This window comes from Salvelinus alpinus, chromosome 33 (genome assembly GCF_045679555.1).
Source record: "Salvelinus alpinus chromosome 33, SLU_Salpinus.1, whole genome shotgun sequence".
Taxonomy (NCBI): domain Eukaryota; kingdom Metazoa; phylum Chordata; class Actinopteri; order Salmoniformes; family Salmonidae; genus Salvelinus; species Salvelinus alpinus.
The window spans coordinates 26,286,240-26,302,861 of NC_092118.1; the positions used below are offsets into that span (position 1 = coordinate 26,286,240).

Below are 16,622 nucleotides of genomic sequence, written 5' to 3' on the forward strand. Positions count from 1 at the left end.
CCCTAGGCCTAGACGGTGACGACGAGTCTTCTAAATCCATCACATCAAGCCTTTGAAAGACAAGAGGTTTTCGGGACCGGTCGATTCTTTAATTAAAGATTCAATGGACTGACAACAGCAGGAATGATGAACTAAGAAATGTGACTTCTGCTATCGGATAATTTTTTATGACCGATCAACACAACCCAGGTGTCCTCATTGATTACGTTTACATCCGAACTCAGATTGTTTGACACAATCATGCAAATCACTTTTAAATTATTTTAGAAAAAATAGGCTGCTTCACAACAAGTGCCAGTCGAAAATGAGAGGGGAGATACATTAATTGACCAGTGATGTAGATCCATGATACAGTATTATTTCATAAGTGCATATTTAAACTCAAATTTAAAAGTTCAAACCACAAAAAAATATTTGATCCCTCAAATAACATGAAAAGACCACATTTCAAAAGTGAAAACCCTCCAATTATTCCAACCCCCCCATTATCTCCAATCATAAAGCATACATAAAAGAAAGAAACAAAAGAGAATGAAGAGACACAAACACTCATGATTTTCTTTTGGAAAACGGATGTATTTGAATAATAGAGTAAAGAATGACAGTATCTTAGTTGTTAGTAGGTATTAAAGTGTAGAGAAACTGGACCCATAAAGATCTTCCAACTTTCCAGGAAAGTGCATGTAACAGTCCGAAGGTTGTCAAACCTAATATATATTTATATTTATAAAAACACTATCATTTGTCCCCTAGCCAAGATGGACTTTGTCTTATGAGCTTTATATGTACATTTTGTTGTGATGGAATTTCTAGTTCCCACGTCTCACATTATTTACATAGACGTCAACACATATGTTGCACTTGATGTCAATGAGGATGCTGAGGACATAGCAGCAATGTGGAAATCCAGCAGATGACCTATAGGAGAATCCCACCCACATGATTGGCTCTCTTCTCAGTTCAAACCAGGGAGTGGACCTCTCCGAATTCATCATCTCCTCTAACAACACAACTGTTTTGTGTTAAACTTAACACCAAAAAGCAACAAAACAAAAAAGATAAAGAAAAAAAATGGAACTATGGAAGAAAGAAAAAAAAGTACAATACATAGAATAACATTAATAAACAAAACAGGTTAGACCTACTGTAACTCTAAATAAACACTTGAAATGATCGAATGCTTGCTTTTTCCTTAAATAAAAGATCAACAGCGGTTGATAAGGAAAGGACTACAGTGTAATCATAGTCCCTTGCCTGAAGTCTCAATGATTATTTTCAAGGGGGAACGTTAATACACTTCTGTTAGACCATCTAGAGTAGATCAGTGTACATTATTTACAGCCATTCTGTTTCACTTATTACAGATCTAATGCATCACATGAACATCAACAATTGTGTTATATCTATATACTACAGACAAAAATAACTTAATGCCAAGGTAAAGATATGCTAAAGTTTCAAAAACTTACTTTCAGCTCATACCCATTCTGGCTGTAGAACAGAAAAAAACTAACCGTTAATGCTTCCACTTGGTTCCGAGCAAGGTTATAATCACTAATAAATAAGCTCCTTAAAACTATAACATGTTGTACATTGTACAAAAAAGCAACTTCTCTTCACACTCATGTTGGTAAAGTTTCAAAGGCAAGCCAAAGCCAAGTCACTCTTTGTCTTTGCCCTGTTCTCTTTCTCTTTTCTCTCACTATGTGTGTGTGTGTGTGTGTGTGTGTGTGTGTGTGTGTGTGTGTGTGTGTGTGTGTGTGTGTGTGTGTGTGTGTGTGTGTGTGTGTGTGTGTGTGTGTGTGTGTGTGTGTGTGTGTGTGTGTGTGTGTGTGTGTGTGTGTGTGTGCGTCTCTGAGTACATATGAGAGGGAAAAAGTATCTAGTTGGTGGCAATCTCTTTGTTGTCCTCCATGAAACGTGTGAATCGGAAGTGGGTCCCGTTCTCGGCATTGGCCATTTTCTCCAGGCCAGCCAGAGCGGCACTGGATTCTGTACTGTGCAGCTTCTCCAGGTTACCTGTGAGGCCGCCCACGGGTGAGCTGCCACCGTTTCCCATGCTCCCCGACAGAGACGGCAGGCCTCCGTTCTGGATGACAGAGATCTCGTTGGTCTTCATGGCCAGGCCGCTGGAGAAGGCTGCAGCGTACTGGTTCCAGAAGCTAGCCGGGTCTCTGTTGCCCAACCTAGATGCCATGTCCTTCTGGAAGATCTCTGGGAACTTGACAGGGTTGGTGCCCAGAAAGGCCATGGAGCCGTCTACAGAGAGCCGGCGGCCGCGTCTGGCAGGGGCGCTGTTCCACATGTGTGTGCCCATATGAACCTGGAGAGAGAAACAGAGATACAGAGAGAGGGAGAGAGAGAGAGAGAGGACGCAAATTAGAAATATTTCAAACTTGGCCATGACAAAGGCACATAGTAACAGATGATGCAATGGAAAAAATTATAATAATAAACAGCAAGTTAGTATTAAAATAGGTCAGCACCCTGGGTGCAGCAGGAGGATTGGTGCAGTGAGCTGTGAACGGCGTGGGGACGTGGACATGGTGTAACCATTTTATTATGGCTAGGATGAAATACTGCATTTAATCTGAAACCTTCATTCAAACGTCTCATGAGGGAGACCCTTGTGCTTTGGTTCAAATTGCAGTGCCCACTCTCATTGCCCTGGCCAGTATTACATCTGACGTTTACCCCTGCTATGCCCTTTCCCAACGAGGACAATGTATTTTTCTTCTTCTTTTGATCCTGAAAGGATGAGTCTTTTTAAATCAATGTAGAAACATGGAGGTGTCAGATACACAACTGATTGTGTTGTCTACAGTGATAACATGTTTTAAAATATCACTTGCTAGAAGTTATACATTATTTTAATAAAAACACACTACAAAATCATAGCATCAGCAAAATGTGAAATCTTGCTACAAATAATAAGGGTATTGTTTTTTTATATCATCAAGGGTGCTGATTACCCGGTAATTGCAATCTGGTTATACATTTGACAGTGCTTCCTAAATATTACGCCTTTCTATGTTTCGCCCCCTTGATTTCTCACAGTTGAGTGGTGTGATCACATTTGGCCCTTCAGTTCCTGTTTATCTCTGAGGTTTATCACCTTTTCCAAATGATCAAAGGGAAACTGGAATTTTCAAGGGGTAAACTCTGGAAAACTGAGGATGGTTGCCTCTGGTTGCCTCTAGTAACTGTAGTTAATGCTGTTAACTGAACCATTCCCAGCTGTGCTCTGCTGATCACATTCTCAGGTTTCTACCCAATAATCATATTAATGGAGTGATTCAACCTTTCCGCTGAGCTGGTTCTTTCATCAATTATAGAACATTACTGCCTCCGAATGGCACTGACATAACATACTTCAATTTGTTGCTCAAAGTTGTGGATCAAAATTCTGGTGATTTTTATACTCCTCCTATAGATATTCATGAATAAATATGTGAACATTTTCCAATTCCATTCATAATGTTTTTAAATATACAATTGCCCTGAGATATTGAATATGTGTGTATTTTACCTATTGTATTCATAATGTTTATAATCATACAATTACCTTGAGATTTCCTTTGGTGGTGAAAGCCCGACCACAGATGTGGCAGGCGAAGGGCTTCTCCCCAGTGTGGGTCCTCTCGTGTATCTGCAGAGCGCTGGAGGAGGAGAAGGTCTTCCCACAAGTGTTGCAGTAGTGCTGCTTGGGTGTCCGGCGTAGAGGTGCAGAGGCCGAGAGCACTGGGGATGTAGAGGCCGAGGTGGTCACCAGGCCGTGGGGCATGTTGCTTGCCATGTCCTTATGGTGATCCCGGTCCTGGTGGTCCCTGTGGTGTTCCCTGTGGTGTTCCCTGTGATGGTCGATGTGGTGGTCCCTGTGGTGGTCCCTGTGGTGGTCCTGGTGGTGGTGGAGGCCATGGAGGAAGCCGTTGACCTCTGATTTGATCATGGAGGACAGAGAGTTCACAGAGAGGAGGGAGGGGGTCGGACTGGAGGAGAGGCTGGTGTTAGAGGGTTCGAAGAGCTGCGAGGGCAAGTCCCTCATCTGGTGGGTGAGCATGTGCTGCTTCAGGTTGCCCTTGGTCGAGAAGCCCCGGTTACAGGCCGTGCAAATGAACGGCCTTTCTTTGGTATGGCTTCGGTAGTGGATGTCCAAGGCACTCTGACATGCAAACGTTTTCCCACAGATGTCACAGGCTGTGTTCTTGAACGTGCCGCGCTCACGGAATGGGAAGAGCATGCCCAGTGGGTCTTTAGACGGGTTGCAGGATGTCAGGTCCAGGGCCCCGATGCTAGAAGGGTGATGCTGCATGAGGCTGGCACTGATGTGATCCAGGGACATAGCCCTCTGGTGCCTCTCCTGTCTCTCCTGTCTTTCCTCCAAGCTGGGGGATTTACGTTGATGTTGGGGGTGCCCATTGGTAGGGGATGGGGGCTGCATGGAAGAGGTAGATTCTGACAAGGCTGGACTCCCGGCACTCGGGCTCACGATGTCCCCACCCAGGGATGAGGAGTCGTTAGTGAGGCAGTCCCCTTCCATTGAACCTCTGTTCCCCATGGCCTTCATTTTGCTGGCCTGCAGCTCCTCTACCAGCCTCTGGTGGGGGTTATGGTGGCTGTGATGCTGATTGTCATGGTGGTTGTTAAGCTGATTGTTATGGTGGTTGTCATGGTGGCTGTGATGCTGATTGTTATGGAGGTTGTTGTGGTGGATTCTATAGTCAATATCATGGTGGGTATTGTGGTAGGCGTTGTGATGGGCATGATGGTTTTTATCTTGCCCGTCCTGGACGACCATCTCAGGTTGAGAGGGGGAATTGCACAGGCTGTCTTGGGAGGCATCGGCTGACTTAGGGGTGTCTGGGACGCTGCTATCAGGGCCATCTTCCATCCCTTCCACTCCCTCCATCCCCTCCATATCATCATCAGAGAAGTTGTCCAGATCATCAAAGTTCTCATCGAAGTTCCTCTCATCGAAGGAGCCTGTGTCGGAGCCCATGGACTCAGGGTAGCTGTCTGGCAGTGGGGTGTTTGGGATCTGCCCTCCCATGTGCATGCGGATGTGCTGCTGCAGGACCACTGCGTTGGTGAACTTCTTCTGGCAGATGGGGCAGGAGTGATGGACCCTGAGTGGAGGCATGGCCCGGTGGACGGTGTAGTGGGTCTTCAGGTTCCCTTTGGTGGTGAAGGCTCTGCCACACACTTTACACTTGAAGGGCCTCTCTCCAGTGTGAGTACGGTAGTGCATTTTCAGAGCGCTCTGACAGCTGAGCACACGGTGGCAGATGACACACTCATTGGGGTCCGTCAACTTCCTGTCGATGTTCTCCACCAGCTGCTGCAGCTTGGAGGTCTCCGACCCCTGGAGCGGGTCCAAGAGGCCCCCGAACGGGAACTTAGCCTTGAACTGCTCAGACATGAGGGGCATGAGAGGGTTGGTCATCATAGGCGGGCTGTTGGAGGTTGTGTATTCTGTGTTGCGCTCAGACTCAGAGCTCACACTCGCCATGAAGCTTGACGAGTGATTGCCCTCTTCAGTTTTCCCGTTTGACGTAGGCAGGGCCGCAGCTTCTTCAGACAACCCGTCGTTGCTTTTTATTGATGGCTCAGCAGCGTCACGACCGGAGTCAGTCTTTGTAGAAATGGAGGGGCTGGTTATGGCTACCGAATGATCCTCTTTTTTAATGAATGGCGGCAGGCTGGGCATGGTTGGTGGGAGCAGCATGCCCACTGACGAGGTCAGAGTGGAGAGAACAGGTTTGCTGTCCAGCCAGCTGGTCACAGGCTTCTCTGGAGGCATTGACATACCATATGGAATGCCGGTGCTCGTTGGAATATTGTCTAAATGCTCGGGGACAGGGTATGGGTTCATCTGAACATGTGGATACTTCTCTTTATGACGCTGGAAGTGGACCTTCAAGTTACCGCGTGTGGAGAAGCGATTTCCACAGATGTTACACTTGTACGGCCTCTCACCTGTGTGAGATCGCAGGTGGATCTGCAAGGCACTGTCACTCCCGAACACCTTGGCACAAAATCTGCACTTATGCTTGAAGAACGCCTCCTCTGAGCTGCTCTTGGGTTCAAATGAAGTTACGTTTGGTGGCTTGCCTTTCCTCTGGGCCAGCGCAGCCAGACAGTTGAGGTCCTCCATTGTGGTGCAAATACTAGGCAGGGAGCTGGAAAATAGGGGGTTTCCAGATGGGGGCTGAGGTAGATGTGGATTAGTTACAGGGTTCAACAGGCTACCTATCCCAAAGGCTGGTATGGATGACTTAGTGTGTGATGGGTTACTGAGCTGAGAGTGGAGGTTGCTGCTGATCGCATGTATTGGCCTCTTGTCAGATGACGACTGGACGTTGTTGACTGTGGACGACCCCAGTGAGCTGATGCTCTGAGATGATTCACCGCTGCTGGGGTTGTTGCTCTGAGGTAGCTGCGCCCTTTCAGCCAGCTGCTTCAGGCTGCTGATGCTGGCAGACTGGCTGGCCAGGCTCTGTGCTAAGCCCGCAGCTGCAGCCAGCTGCTGAGAGAGATGGGAGCTGAGCGTGGTCAGTGGGTTGGCTGACGGCCCCAACGAGCCTCCTGGTGTGGAGATACTGGGGGGCACCTGCATTTCAGGGGACTGGGAGGCCAGCAGCAGGATCTGGTGACGGATCTGTTCAATGAGCTGCAGCTGGTGGATCTGTTGCTGCTGCAGGCCCAGGAGTTGCTCCATCAGGGCCGGCACTGCCACCCTGGGTCCTCCGGACCCGGACCCAGAGGAGCGCTGTGTCTCCTGGGTGAACTGGGCCACAGCCACTTTGGTGCTCTGCAGGTTTTCGATGATGACGTTGCTGTTGATCATAGAGATGCTCCCCAGGTCAGTCAGGTTGCCGAGCGGAGGTAGCTGAGGGGCAGAGACGGTCGAGGTGCCCGGTGCTGGTCCGGAGCTGTTCCTGCTGGAGCTGTGGCCATTTCCCTCGCCCGTGTTCATGTTGATGTTACTGCCTCCCTCCATGTGGCTGCTGCTTCCATCATTGTCGTGGCCAGGATGAGCGTTGATTCCGGAAACGTCGACGTCCATGGATTCTTCTTTGTCGAGAGCGTTATGCTCCAAAAGGTCACTGAACTGCCCTTGATCAGTGTTATTAACCGTGTCATTCATCTGCTCATCAGGATTATGTGGAGGGGAGCCAGGCGAGAAGGTTCCGGAAGGGGAGGCAGGATTCTCATTCACTATCAGAACTAATTGATTCTTAGTGCAATTCTTCTGGTGTTGTTCAAGATCTGATAGTTCAAAGAACTCAGCACAACATCTGCTACAGACATGGGCATCTGACTCCTTGCAGGGGGGGTCTTCCTCCGAGCAGGGCTCTTCTGTGTCCCCTGAAAAACACAAGAGGGGGAAACAGAGGATTAGTGATTAGAAATGTTTTGCAGCTGAAGAGGCAGCTTTATCTATTCAAATTCCTTTGTTGTTAGTCTTAAGTTAATCAGTTTTACACATATCTGCTTGATATGTTCACAAAAAACAACCATCAAAAAAGCAACAATAAACCAAAACAATTGTGAAAAAGACCCCTTTTAATGTGGTGGCTCTGAGAAACAGGATAAGAAAAGAATGGAAATCAATAATACTTGTTCAAATATTGCCTAAAAGTGATCTTTGAAGATGTACATCTGGTTTCAACAAGCCAACCATTTTTCAAGTAATAATTTTCTATAGACAATCCATCAACATATAAAATACTATGAAGTGAGGACATTGGGGCTTAATGACATTTCATAGAGAAGCATTGATTTCCAATATTTCATACTCCTCCATGTCTACTTGTCCATTGAGCGCAAATCAACCATTTGAAGGACTTATTAGACTTTCAATTTGCTGTCAACTTTGCTCATTTTCAACTCGACTACAGGCATCTTGGACAGGTTATCCCTGTCACTAAGCTAATTTGTATCCAGTCAGGCTGCAATCGGAATCTGACAGCCACAATAAACAGAGCCTTTGGATTCCAGATCGTTCTCTCTAGCCACTCGGACACTCAACAAAGACAGTGCAAAATGATATATGCCATTATTGTACTGATATCACTAAGAATAATACATTTTGTTATTACTGAAATATCTGTAATGTTTACATAACACATGTTTTTATAAATATGTTATGTATATTTAATAAATTTATATAACATCAAATAAATAAAACACATTATAGTACCTAATATAAAATGAAGAGTAAAACATAAAGTATAAAACTTTGTATAAAAAAACTGTTAATTTGTATTGATGTAAATGTGTAAGTATATATATATATATATATATACCTTCCAGGGAAAAATAAAACAAAAACATAACTACAAATGGGTCAAGAAAATGAGTCAAGAACTATGAGTGGAGCTGCTGTATATTAGAATGAACAGCTTGCTGCCCTAATCCAAGCAACTGGCCACACCAGTTTAAGCAACAGGCAATTCAATACCAGCCAATAAGAATATGCAAAATGAATAATTGTCTTTTAAATGTGCATAGAAACTGGTCTTGGTTATGCAATTTCCATTCAACAAACACAGGGGTCAGTGTGAAAAGAACAAAAGGCGAGGCAACAACCCTGTGCCACTGCTGTGCTCCAGACTTTCCTCATTCTATCTTCTTTTTGTCAAACCCAAATCTCACTGTTTAACATACAAGTTGATTTACAAATTGCAATTCTCTATGAATCCCTTTCATTGTGGGCCCCGGCGATCTACATTTTCATCACGGGTGGAAAGGGAGGAGGGTTCATTTGAAAATGAAACCCAGAGAGAGAGAGAGAGAGAGAGAGAGAGAGAGAGAGAGAGAGAGAGAGAGAGAGAGAGAGAGAGAGAGAGAGAGAGAGAGAGAGAGAGAGAGAGAGAGAGAGAGAGAGAGAGAGAGAGAGAGAGAGAGAGAGAGAGAGAGAGAGAGAGAGAGAGAGAGAGAGAGAGAGAGAGCTGTGCCGAGGGTCGTGAGAGAGAGAGAGAGAGAGAGAGAGAGAGAGGCCGTGCCGATGGCCGTGAGAGAGAGAGAGAGAGAGAGAGAGAGAGAGAGAGAGAGAGAGAGAGAGAGAGAGAGAGAGAGAGAGAGAGAGAGAGAGAGAGAGGCTGTGCCGATGGCCGTGAGAGAGAGAGAGAGAGAGAGAGAGAGAGAGAGAGAGAGAGAGAGAGAGAGAGAGAGAGAGAGAGAGAGAGAGAGAGAGAGAGAGAGAGAGAGAGAGAGAGAGAGAGAGAGAGAGAGAGAGAGATGAGTGCGGCCCTGCCCCACTGAGACAGGATGGCTTCCCATTGTTCACACAGCATGGGAGTGGCGGGCTCATCGGCACGGCCTGGCCTGGCCTGCTCATCTTGGCCAACTCAAAGCAGATCCTGTTTAATTCAGGGATTATCTCCCTCAATGTTTCTCTGCTCTGGGACATCAGATAACGCAAAGTTGCCATGACAGTAAAACCCAGACTCACACCACTCTAACCATGCAAACGGAGAAGACTCGCTCCAACTTTAATGGTAACTTTTTAATATCAACCATGCAGCCTCCCCTGAAAGCGTCAGTAATGAAAAATGTGTTTGATTTACCTCGTGGGAAGGAAGAGTAGCTTTGTTTGGTGTTGGTGGACCATGTGAACAAATGAAAGTGGATTTTATGTAAGAGGAAATACATCAACTTGCACAATGTCCTGAATACACTGCTGTAGAAAACACTAATGTAGCTAAAGAAAAATGTGAGAAAACTACCCAAAGTCAACAACAAAATGAAAGCGCTTGAACCGCCCTTCAAGAACTTACCTAGAGGTTACAGGAGCAAACTTTTACAAACATACAAAAGTGCACTATCAAAGCAAAAATGTAAACATCAAGTTCATAGCGGTAATTCTTATTCTCTTACTAGATTAAAGTGCACTGGAGTGTAGTGATGACACACGTTGAAGCCGCAAGCTACTATTTCCACATATCATTAATAAAAAATGTAAAAAGGATTTAAGATTCCATACATCCAAACGTTTGTTTAAACTGTCCAATGGAATCTGTATGAAAACACTAAGAACAAGTGACTAGCTCAAGTTTCTTCAGAGACCTGTGGATAACTTATTTAGTTAGGCAGTCAGTAATAACTATCTTTCAATGTAACATTCTCTCATTCGTCAAGTGAATGGAAACTGGACATTGTGGATTGTATCACATTGTGGATTCTATCTAAACATTATCATGTTTAGCGACCAAAATAACTATATCCAAAACCACAGAGAAAAATAAAACAAAGAGCATATGCCCAAATGTAACTCTGTTATCAACTTCTCATAACATTCACTGAAACCACAATATATATGTCCCTAATAATAACGTACTTGTAACAGGCTAGGATCTGACCAACCAAGGGGTAAATTCCCCTTCTAAATCTCAAAGTGTTACTCTCAACACCCAGCACACCCCACCCCACCCCCTTCCTTCGTAAATACTCAGTGATTGTAAAGCAAATAGTGGTCCAATTAAAACAATACAATTATTCCATCTCAAATGTGCTCTTTCACAAGAAACTATTTCCATACCACCACCTTGACTATTAAAAAGGGTTAAACATCTCAGAAGTATTTGAAAGTCTTAAATCTATAATCATGTACTGACATGTAATCATGTTTGTTTACATAAGTAGACATGCTCTTAAAAAGAGATGATATTGAATATTTTGTTCATCTGATGTCTTTATGAATAAAGAAAATGAATACTATGAAAATAACGCCAACAAATGAGAACAGCCACAATACACACAACACCCAAATGTCTACAGCAACAGTGCATAAATTAGTCAATGTTTAAAAAAATAGCTGAGGATTATCTCTGAATAGAAATAATGCATTACTCTGTATAAAAACGGTGTCCTAAAACAGCTAAATCTCAACATCATCATCATGCTACAAGGAGTCACCAGAGCACAGGCCTTCAGGGAGGCAGAAGAGACACATGCCAAAACAGAGAGCCTCTGATACAAAGGACAGAAGAGAGTAAATAATAAGTGATATAGAAATGTGGATTAGTAGAAAAGATGACAGAGTAGCTTTTTGAGAGTTCCTACGTTACTTTGTAGGGACGCTGGCTTCAAGCCTCTTGACACTTGTGAATTCAGTAGAATGTCTGATGCCTGATGTCTGATGCATGCCTGAGCTAACCCACCTCCTCTCCAGCCCTCACACTGCTGGCCTCACTGGAAACATCCCAGTGAACACTAGATGGGGTTCCACTATAGCTGCCGTTTCCCGGATGGACAAGCCCCAGCCTTAGCAGCTCTGCCCTGATGACATGCTTAAAGCTTAAAGGGGAGGAGAAGGGAGAAAAGCAAGCAAGTCCTTCAGCCGGGATACATCTCAGCCTTCCACTTTATAAACATTGGCAAAATGACAAGTGACTGAATCCCTGTTGTTTGTGGGGTACAACAGTGCGAAGGGCCGGGGACCGCCCTGCCGATCTCCCTCTGGGAGGGGCTACTCTTGCAGGGTGGAAGTGGATGGCGGTCACATTGATAAGACCCCCCCATCACAAATATAGGACAGAGTCCCTGTTAGGCCCCTGTGGCTTTGATCAGCGGGGTCAATGACGAGGTACAGGAGAACACACTGCGGCATGAACTCTCATCAACTTCACATAGGGAGACACAGGGGGACCCTGGCAAAGGTTAAAACAGCTGAACATCCCACCCGAGTACTCTCTCTCGGAGAGACGAGATGAGAGACAGACAGACAGCCTTGACTTTCAACCTCATACACTAACTACCCAGCGGCAAAATGCCCTCAGCATCTCCTTAAAATGTATTCAGAATGTTAGCCTCCCTCTTTATATTTTGCAGAGACTCTTGAGGACTTTCCAGTTCCACACAAACAGGAGATCTCTCAGTCATGAGCACACATTCTAGAATTATCAACCCATTACCAGAAATGCAAGTATTCCATGTCCCTAACCCATAATTACAGGTATTGCATTTTCAGCTTGTTTAATGCATGATGCATTTGGGTTATTTATTGTGAAACTTAGTAGGCACCAGTCTGCTGACAGAGAATGACTAAAGTTACTATTCACTACTTTATTACATTTTAGGGAAAATGCAGCAGTCAAGGAAAAACAAGTATGATTCTAGGTATAGACTATGTTTTGCATTGATCCCTAGTTCCAACCAAATCATGCAACCTTAGGTAGCAGTAAATGCTTCTTATGCAAGGTTTTAGTTTGGGTGAAACAGACCTTTATTTCCAGCTAGCATAACATATTTTTAAAGGATTTAAAGGATACTGCAAACAACATAGTTGTACACACACTGAAAGAGCTTAAAACATGGACAATGTCAAGTCAGTCCAAAAATATAGATTAGTTAGATTAGTTAGTTATATATGAAAAATAAGTCAAACTAAATTGACTGACTTGATCAAAATACAAAATATATAATGTATTTTCCTTCCTCAGAAGGAAAATACATAGACAATATGTATGGAAAAAACAGCCATATAGGGTAAATTAAAGATCGTCTAGAGTTTCATTTCTGTAGGCTATGTCATGGCAAACACTTCTAATAAACATATATTAATATTAATAATAGTAATAATAGAGGAATATGGGCTACTATAGAGCAGTACCTACAAACAAGTCACATGTAATCTGTATCAGAGAAAGGAGCTTATGATTTCCTTTGAAAAAACCTAGTGCAATGACAATATAGTCTGCTAAAAGACAAAGCCTAATCTAACTTCCATTTAAACTAATGAACAGGGAAAACGCAACACTTAAATCTACTGTATATGTGAGACTTATAAAATTAATTTACAATTCTAGAATGTTAGATCTATACTGCTGTCGTGTCACTACGACCATTCAACCATTTTGAAAATAGTTATTTCAGTAAATTGTACGTTTGAGGCAATATATACTATACAAACCTTAATAATCTGCAAATTGCTTGCTATTTTTAAGATAGTGAAACTTAAACTTTGCCGCATCAAACTACCTTACAAACACTATAGGGTGAAAGTTATGGCTATGGGTGTTGTAGGCCTATAAAAAATACTTCCATATCCTGGTTTTCACAGCAGGTCTAAAGCACATCTTTCCAGCTGTCCAGCTGTCATAGCTCTCTTTGGAAAACATAATTTATCAAATGTATCATCATAAGAGGAAACGTGACTGTTGGGTGGACGTAAAAGAGATGGTCAGTTGGTCACTCCGGAGTAGTGGAAACTCGCAAGGGTGACAAAGCGTTCCAAAAGCAACCAAGGTAGTTGCATAATAAAATTCATTCAACCACTGTCGCCATCTTTTTGATAGTCTCAACCACAACTTGACATATTCTTTATACTAGCTAATTTTCATGACGTGAGGTAATTTGGTGGTGAGCTTTTGTTAAAGTAAATTAACATAAACCTTTTACATATTTTTGAAAATTATAGGTAGAAGTTTCAGGGAGAAGTTTACTTCTTTCGTAAAATAACAGGCCCTCGCTATTTCTTTCTCTCTCGTCTTCTCTCAGTGTGTGTGTGTGTGTGTGAGAGAGAGAGAGAGAGAGAGAGAGAGAGAGAGAGAGAGAGAGAGAGAGAGAGAGAGAGAGAGATAATGGGGCGGGGGGCGAAAGAGAGAGAATCGGAAGCAGTATGTCATCTATACAAACATTTAAGTTTTTTAATATTTTGAAAATTATGGTTTAGGAATATACACCGGCAGGTAGCCTAGTGGTTGAGCGTTGGACTAGTAACCGAAAGGTTGCAAGATCGACTCCCCGAGCTGACAAGGTAAAAATCTGTCCTTCTGCCCCTGAACAAGGCAGTTAACCCACTGCCATCATTGAAAATAAGAATTTGTTTTTAACTGACTTGCCTAGTTAAATAAAGGTTAAAAAAATACACAAGGGAAATGTAGGAAGTAAATAAAAAGTGTGCATGCGGCTAAGCTTAAAACCATTATAATGTATTAACATTAAATAAGGATATACATATTAACTATAAGGTGGCGACAGGTAGCCTAGTGGTTGAGCGTGGACTAGTAAGCGAATGGTTGCAAGATCGAATCCCGAGCTGACAAGGAAAATAATATGTCGATCTGCCCCTGAACAAGGCAGCTAACCCACTGTTCCTAGGCCGTACTTGTAAATATTCTTATTTGTTCTTAACTGATTTGCCTAGTTAAAAATACATTTAAAAAAAGGTAATTTTGGCTTCAGTGTTGTGGTGCATCACATTGAGATTGTGGTTTAAAAGCCATATAATTTGTAAACGAATGTTTACTATCCGCCATTAAGACCACAAGATGTCAACAAACTGAAAATCGATAATTCAAGCAAGTGTTTATATTTTCTTATCATTTTATTTTCATCCAGCTAAGGCTTGGCTGAGAAATACCGACTTTGTAGACTAGCCTATATACAGGACAGTCAGAAACAGTAGAAACTTCACGCGAGTATGCAAATTATTATTTATTTCCTATATAGGCCTAAATCCAAAATAGAGGGCAAACATTTAAGAAAAGACTGGTTATTTCGACGCACAGGTACTTGTCCATGCATAGAGTACAGTTAGGCAACGATTGGAGTGAAACTAAGTCGACTACAAAAGCAGAAACTTGAACGAGCCTCTCGCTGCAGCAACTTTGCTTGCAGCAGCAATAGAGGAAACTTGCTTCAAAGTGTGTAAGACAAAAATGTTGATTAAAAAACTCAATCTTTGTAGCCTACCACACAAAGTGTTCTAAAAAGTGAATACTAAAAGTGTAGGCGACATAGAAGCCTATGTCGAGGTAAAAGTAGGCTAAGCAGCCTAATAACAAAACTATAACGCATGCACTTTTACACGGTTATATTTTGTAACATACAGTTTCATTCTAAAGTAATATGAACAACAAAACGCAATAATATTATATTTTCAAGAATAAAAGTATTTGACTGTGTCTTAGAGCGATATAGAAAAGGCACATAGTTCGATCATAAAGTAGATAGTCTATACATATAACAAATGTGTCTTGTTATGATAAGCTGATTTTGAGACTGTAAATTGCATGAATTCATAAAAAAAAAAATCTAACTTAGAAAAGGGGGAAGAGTTCCTATCCAAAAATAAACAATCATAAAAAGACAAAAACATCTGAAAACCAGCTATTAAAAGATAGTAGCGTGGATAAGAGCGATCCATTGCCAGAATTTACCATTGTGCTTGGATAAGGCCAGATGAGGGTCCGATTGGAAATGTTGCGGCTTTGCTTGTTTCCTCCGCGACATGCTGGCTCACACATCAGCCAAGAAAGAATAAAAAATTACTACAAAATCTGCTGAAAATTACAAAAATCGAGTCCATCCACAGCGCATTTGTCCTGTTATGATTATCAATAATGCTTTGCGATTAATCATAAGAGGGTTCTTTGAAAGGCGATTGGCACCTCGCCAGCCCCCTATTCAAATTAAGTCTCTTTAATCAATTAGGTCCTGATTTGCTGGGGACTCTTGTCTCTCTCTCAGCTCCCACCCAATGAGTTGATCCGTGTGGAAGAAAAGGCTGGGTTTTCCAACTCCCTTTAGATACAGTTTAACCCTTCTTAGCAACCAGCTGGTAGCTACGTAAAGCTTATCTTGGCTACTAGTGGAATGTCAGAGTCTCCAGTCCATGCGCGGAACCGTATCTTTCCTATTGACCAAGCAGCGATCAAACCCAGCAGAGTTAGGTCAATTCGAACTGACGAGACGCTCACCGTGAAACCTCCGTGATCTCACATACAAATACTTTCCACAACTCTGGTCGCTGTTGCTGTGCATATCCCCCTTTCAGATTTGCATTGAGGTCGTTGTAATTCAGATATTGTATGTTGAAACACCAATACCTAATCGTTGGTTGGTGGTGCCTCAAGGCAGCGAGGAAAACGTTTATCGACTATAAGAGGCTCGTGCGTAATGGCACCGTAGGTGTCTCGGAACTCCAAGATATGTATCGAATATCCAAATCAGATTAATTTGATTATCGCCGAACGGGGTTAGTAACACGTTTTCATCACACATCGCATTCCGCGAACAAACAAACTTTAAGGGCCCATGTAGGACTGTGAGAAATGTTGAGCCCAGCCCACCTATGACGTGATTGGTCACTGGGCTATTCTATCATAAACCGACGGAGGTGCAATCTCTCTCTCCCCTCTCTCTCTCGCTAATTCTCATACGCATGGCTCGCGAGCGAGTGTGTGCGTGAGCGTGAGCGAGTGACTGACCAGTAGAGGGGACAGTAAAGAGTGTATGATTCTGTTTCGAAGGCATGAACATGTTTGTGTTGTTTATAGATGTTTACTATACATAGGCTACTTCAGCACATCATGCATACATTTCACGAACTTGCGCGTCATTGAAACATTTAGTTGCTTTCATTTCATACGTTGATTGGATTGTTTAGCGAAACTCGCTACAATCAGCATCTTGTTCAAATTGTAGCCTACAGTAGCCCAGCATGTCACGGGTAGCCTATGTGTTTTTTTGCTGTACGTCAAGTTTATAATTTCATCAGTTCTGTAACAAAAATGAGAACCTTATTGCGCAGTTGTAATGCAAGACAAAGCAGTTGCTATTCAAGAAGTGGATTTAAAGAGAATAATAATAGTAGAATAGTATAAATTTAAAAC

The 16,622-nt window shown here is 43.0% G+C and overlaps 1 protein-coding gene across 1 annotated transcript; it reads right to left on the reverse strand.

The window, feature by feature from the left end:
- Positions 1-555: 555 nt before the first annotated feature.
- Positions 556-16,049, reverse strand: LOC139562942 (sal-like protein 1). The gene is made up of 3 exons (XM_071381135.1): positions 15,168-16,049; positions 3,566-7,368; positions 556-2,323 (listed from the first exon to the last, which is right to left on the reverse strand). The coding sequence occupies exons 1-3, from the start codon at positions 15,238-15,240 to the stop codon at positions 1,883-1,885; spliced, it is 4,317 nt and encodes a 1,438-aa protein (XP_071237236.1). The 5' UTR covers positions 15,241-16,049; the 3' UTR covers positions 556-1,882.
- Between the last annotated feature and the right edge of the window lie 573 nt (positions 16,050-16,622).

What these genes read in the sequence shown, in the direction of transcription:
- LOC139562942 (XM_071381135.1), bottom strand. Translation starts at nt 15,240, where the DNA reads ATGTCGCGGAGGAAACAAGCAAAGCCGCAACATTTCCAATCGGACCCT. An exon ending in GGCCTTATCCAAGCACAATG is followed by an intron (nt 7,369 to 15,167) that starts GTAAATTCTGGC and finishes TGTGTTTTTCAG; the next exon opens with GGGACACAGAAGAGCCCTGC. An exon ending in CCACCAAAGGAAATCTCAAG is followed by an intron (nt 2,324 to 3,565) that starts GTAATTGTATGA and finishes TTCTCTCTCCAG; the next exon opens with GTTCATATGGGCACACACAT.